This window comes from Trematomus bernacchii, unplaced genomic scaffold (genome assembly GCF_902827165.1).
Source record: "Trematomus bernacchii unplaced genomic scaffold, fTreBer1.1, whole genome shotgun sequence".
Lineage (NCBI taxonomy): Eukaryota > Metazoa > Chordata > Actinopteri > Perciformes > Nototheniidae > Trematomus > Trematomus bernacchii.
Window position 1 is genome coordinate 1,501 of NW_022987596.1, and position 5,928 is coordinate 7,428.

Consider the following 5,928-nt stretch of genomic DNA (forward strand, 5'->3'; position numbering starts at 1 on the left):
CATTTCATTATCCTGTGGAGGATAATGTTGTTTTGTGACAGTTGCTCAATTTTAGAACAAACAAAATAACATACTTAATAAATAGCTAAATGTATATATATATATATATATATATATACACAAGAAGTAAAAGTGTGAATTTCAAGATAAGAAAAATATAATAAAAAGATTAATGTAATTATAGGAAATAAAATCAAAAATTGGCAATGCAAAATAAAATAACCATATGTATATAAACATATAAAACAAACAAGAAATGAAAGCAGAAATGTTAAATATGATTTTAAATAACAATATTTATGTTGAAATAAGAAGTGAAAGTAAAAGAGGGCAATACAACAAAGATATAATAAAATACAATTTAAAGATGTACATTAACATAGGAAGTAAGAATACAAATGTGCAATACAAGATAAATAAAAAGACTAACCTTACAGAGTTAAAGTAAAAATGTTGCAATACAAGTTGTAATTAAATAGAATAAAAATATGTATGGATAATTTAATAGGGATTATTTTTTTGTTGAGACATCAGGACCCTTCTCTACTCCCTCCACATTCATGCTGACCCGGAAGTTCAACCTCATAGCTTCCGCAAAGCAGCCTACCCTTTTTGTGAATGGGTGCTTTTGTGGTACGGTTTTCACAGGTAGGTTGGCCATCTCCTTCTTCCTTTTCTTAGGTGTGAACGTCAGAGGAAGGCTCTGATCATGTGGAGTGTGTAGCTTCACATCTTCCAAGATCTCGGTCATTTGGTCAGTTAACGTTTTAAGGTAATCTTCATCTTGCAGATGGTATGTTAAGTCAGTAATCTCACGCAAGAGACTGGCACATTCCCTTCTTTGTTTAACCTTTCTTGGTCTTTTCCTTTCGGGCAAAGCGTTACATGGTGACTGCATTTCCAGTGATACCGGTGTGTATGTATGATCTGTGATGTCTGATCTGCCGCTGTCATCCCTCTCACAAGAAGTCTGTCCCAGACATGCATTATCCAGGGAGAAGAGGGGGTTATCCCTGTAATTAGATGCCAGTTTCTCCCAACCCCATTCATGCACATGATTAAAATGGCACAGAAGTGCTTGCAGGGCAACTTGTGCTTTGCCCAGTCTTTGCAGGTGCACGATGGCATGATGATACTTTCACCAAAGTTGATGTGGTGCTGTGTGCAAGGATGACTTTGGCTTTTGACATGGAACATGCCATTGCCCTTTGCAACAACGTCATTCACCTCATAAAACTGGGCTTCTGTAAGCCTTGACATCACATGGTCTGCTACACTTCTTGGTCTGTCTTTTAAGAACTTTGGCATGTTCTCATTGTACCTTCTGTAGAATGAGGAGTACTTGACATTGAGTTCAATGTACCTTCAATAAGAGATGAGAACAATATCTTAGAAGTCTCTCTGTGACAGTTTGCTTTCTCTGACATATAGATATGGTATTTGATAATACAATTGTCTCAGAAACATATGCAACAATGAACAACAACAAACAAATATGTTGGAAACAAAGCTATCGAACATTACATTTATATATATATAAAAATGTGTGTGTGTTTGTGTATGTATGTATGTATGTATATATAAATATATATATGTATAATCATAGTAATTCTTTTTTAGCTCACTTCCGATATGTCCTTGGTAGGAAGTCAGTTACCAACACAGTGAGCATTTCACTGAGGCTGCAGTTCTTATAACCTTCAAGATGAGAATGCTTTAGGGTTTCATTTTGTCTTTCCACCCCATTGTTGGTGTAGATGGCCACCTTGAGATCTTCATCCCGAAACACGTGCACCCATCTCTACACAAGACAAAAAAAGACAAAAAAAATTAAAAGGAAGACTCTTCAAATTCAACAAATGATATAATAAATATAATATAAAAGTAAATATAATATTTGAACTTGATACACACCTTAGCCTCTGGGAGCCACTTATTTGAAAACCACGCCCTCACTTTTTCATTGTCCTTCCAGACTTTGGCCTCCTGCAGGTTGCAAAGGCGTGTGCTGAACTCCTCTGGAGTTGAAGCAGCTGCAATGCTTCTCAGAAGCGGTAGGAGACTGTCTTGTGCGTGGCTCACTCCATGATCTTTCTTCCTGCACCATTCAACCCAAGCTTTCTCCCTATGGAAGTCGCAGAGAAGCACCTTGGAACCTGGATAAAATATAAGAGATATATTACCTGCACCATGTTGTCATTTTATTTTGTCGCGTTGCTATTACATAGTATACGCGACAAAATATAGGCCTGCTTCTTATACATCTGTCTGTCAGTGGAGGTGATGACTTTATTTTGAAGTAGATTGTTGCATACATTTGCATGTAAATGGTTATATTTTGGAAGTTGGTGGAATACTATGTAAAATGTATCCTTTTTTTTAATTAACGTTTCATATTATGTGAATTAACAGATTTCTACAGTTACTGCAATTTCACCTTGAAACTCTTCCTCCAGGGCACCGATCTCTACCTCTGAGAAATCAACCATGAAGTGGCTAGGGCTCCAGTCAGGGTTCCACTCCTTAAACACCTGGAGGGCTTCTTTGACATCTGCTGTTGTCTCACTCTGGGTCACAAAGAGGCCAACCACTGCATAGCACACATTTGTACGTACACATAGGAAGAAGAGGGGAACAGAATAACGACACGTCCGGTAAGTAGCATCAAGCAGGCACATCTGTTGTCCATACAGGTGGAGAAGCCTTCGCTGCCAGGCTGTCTGGTAACAAAACAGCAGCTTTGTGACAGTTCCGTCCTCCTGTAGCTGGCTTGGCCTGTACTTGATTTTGCAGTCATCAACTAACCATCTGGGCGTCAGAAGCTGTGAATGAAAGTGTAACTGGACATTATCATCATGTAGCCTCATGGCCCAAACATTAGGAACATTTGTTGTCATATCAGGGCAAAAAACAGTTTTGAAGTTTTAGTTGCATTTTGAAAAATGGTCATACCCTGCATATGAACCAAATACTGCTACTTTGCTTTGCTTACTTACACCTGCATTCAGAGGACAATGTATCATGTAAAAAAAAAAAACTGACCATGCTTGGTGAAGTCACAAACTCTGTAAGTTGTGCATTAACCACCCACACAAACTTGCATGGCTTGAATAATATTAATACTATTCTACTCTCAGTGTATTACCTGCAGATTGACCTGGTCATTTTTGGATTCACGTATTCCCTCCTTCGTTCTTGATAAGATATTCCTGATATCCTTGTCTGTGGGGTAAAACCTCCGACGTGTTTGTGGAGGTGGCTGCTCCCCCCGGAATAGCTCGTCATTTACAAAATTGAACAGTTGACGTCTAATCTCACTAAGCTTTCTGGCACCAGCCAAGGTGAGCTTCACTATTTGTTGTTCAACTCTGGAATCCATCGGTTCACGCAGTTCAGCTACCTGTACATGACGTTGAACAGGGTAATTATAGATGTTTAAAGCTGTCTAAAGAAAGTCCTCTTTGTACAGCACAAATTGTACCTCGCATCATGTTTCTTACAGCAGCTAAAGGAATAGATTTTGCATGGTTACCTCTCCAACAGTTGGATGGTTTTGATGGTCACTTTCTGGGGTGAAGCATGTGTGGTATTCCATGACTACTTCAACTGTTGAAGGATCAGCTGCAACTACAGCCTTTAGTGCTGCTGAGAGCACCCTCCTCTTTGCTTTACTGTTCTCTGCAATCTGGGGAATATAAAAATGACATGGCAATTGGGATCATGACACGAGAGCAATTATAGCATTGAACGCACTTGTGCTGTGCTTGTGCTGTACCTTGAAACCAGGACATTTCATGACCTGACTGACAGTTATCTGGGCAGGGCAATCCATCTTCTTCGTATTTTGTACGAGATGGCGTCTTGCATTGAAGACATGGTCTTCAAGCTAAGAGAAAAAAGGTGTATAGAAATACAATATTAATATATGTATACATTTTCATGGTCTCCTCTCCATAACGTGGAGAACATAATTTTTGCTATGGTTCTTTCTTTTGTCTTCTTTAAAATATTTGTAGGTCCTGCTAATATAACTATAGTGGGACATTATGTCATTACCCCTGCATCTGTACTGTTTGTGTCTATTTATTTTGCACATATACCATCCCCTGTTAAAATAAGTAACCAGTATAGGAAGAATTTGGTGCCAGGTCATGACCGTGAGCTGGTTGGGTTCTGTAGGTGAACAAAGGAAGGATATTCCCCTTTATTTTGTCTCAGAAGAGGCCATTGAATTTCGTTTCCTATTCCTCTAAAGTTTAAACGACTTATGTATTTACATAATGCTGATTCCTATGTTGTTATGTGTCACAGTGTTATGTGTCATAGAATGCCACATAATGCATGTCATATTACGAATAGTTGTTTAATTTTCCTTTACCAATTATTTTAAGTTGTTAATGCATGTAAATTCATAAATATACCGCTTGTTTCTCTTTTTGTGCATGGTACTTCTCCTTTTGCCGAGTACACCTGTCCTTTCCCTGGTGGCATCCATATATCTTGGTGCCCACGAGTTGGAATGGCACCCCATCATATGGTACACATTTCAACTGCCAGTATATCTTTTTCCCTGGTGAAGGTTGCACGTCTGTATTGAAACATTTGTGACAAAAATACATATTTCATATGGTACACATTTCAACTGCCAGTATATCTTTTCCCCTGGTGAAGGCTGCACGTCTGTATTGAAACATTTGTGACAAAAATACACATTTTATCCATAAAAGATGTATTAACACTGGTCAGTTTAGATTTGGAAAGACACTCGGAATTTGAAATGTCTTAAGTAACTTTACGCCTGATAATTCAACCTGTTGCTGAATGTACAGTAAAGTTTCACGTATTTTTCGCTTTTATCAGTTATGTAGAAAGCTGAAACTACCAACCTATAATTCAGTTGTTGTAGGCATTAAAACACAGAACACCAAAATAAACATTTTAGTGGTGTGAACGCTCGTGAACTGTCAAGAGGAGGGCGGGGGAGCCTCGCTGCGGGGAAACTGTGGACCTCTGTCAGCGCAACTTAAATGATGCCGTTTAAAAGATGAATAAATTCACGGCTCGAACCGAGCCGTTCTGTGCCCCGTCTTATATATGTAATACTTATACTTATATACTTATACTTATATATTATTATACTTATATACTTAGGCCTATATAAGGCCTACTTAATATTTGATTACTGACACAATGTAGGTCCACTACTTGGTCATCGTTGTTTCTTCAATTTCCGATCTAACTTTACAAACTTACTATTTTCCCCGAAAACCTGTTCCTTTTTGTACACAATATACTTTGTGATCGTTGTTTCTTCAACGTCTGCTAACGCTTCCTCGAAATCCTTAAGTGTTTGAAAGATTTTATGTGAAAGCATCCTGTTTGTTGCGCGTTGGCATCCTTGACAGACTTGTCTGTTGGAGGCTCGCGAGCGCAACAAAAGTTGCCGTCTCATCCACGACCACTATTACGTCACTTCCGCCGCATAAAACAATATGGTCTAGCTGCGGCCGCGGCAAGTACACGACACTACACGACACGCCCCCTACACGACACGCCCACCTGACACGACACTACGGTGGCTGAGAGACATTAGTGATCTCCAGTGTGCTGGGCAGTGTGGCGGCGGAGGGAGCCGAGGGCACCACCGGAGGAGAGGCGAGTGATGACAGCAGCATCACCGTGGTGCAGCTCCCCGCACAGACTGAGGGGACTTGTTACACGGAGCCCATCACCGGGGAAGCCTGCGGCGGGAGAAGGCGGTCTGCTCGGCCTGCCCTTGGCTCTGGGGTCCCTCCTTAAAAAAAGTCTCATCATACTTAATCCTAGACAGTAGCACATGGTATATATTGTACGACTTTGTCATTTTTGTAATGTTGATATGTATTCGCTCATAGCCTACTGTGCCTTTCACGCAGACAATACAAGTGA

At 39.8% G+C, this 5,928-nt stretch overlaps 1 protein-coding gene across 1 annotated transcript; it reads right to left on the reverse strand.

Annotated features, from left to right (window-relative positions):
* Window positions 1-307: 307 nt before the first annotated feature.
* On the reverse strand, window positions 308-5,442 carry LOC117482488. The gene is given in 10 exon segments (XM_034130573.1): window positions 308-1,065; window positions 1,068-1,363; window positions 1,626-1,801; window positions 1,915-2,156; window positions 2,438-2,822; window positions 3,146-3,400; window positions 3,533-3,685; window positions 3,776-3,886; window positions 4,422-4,588; window positions 5,254-5,442. Coding segments are annotated over 10 exon segments (2,460 nt in total). The 5' UTR covers window positions 5,375-5,442; the 3' UTR covers window positions 308-511.
* Window positions 5,443-5,928: the final 486 nt, after the last annotated feature.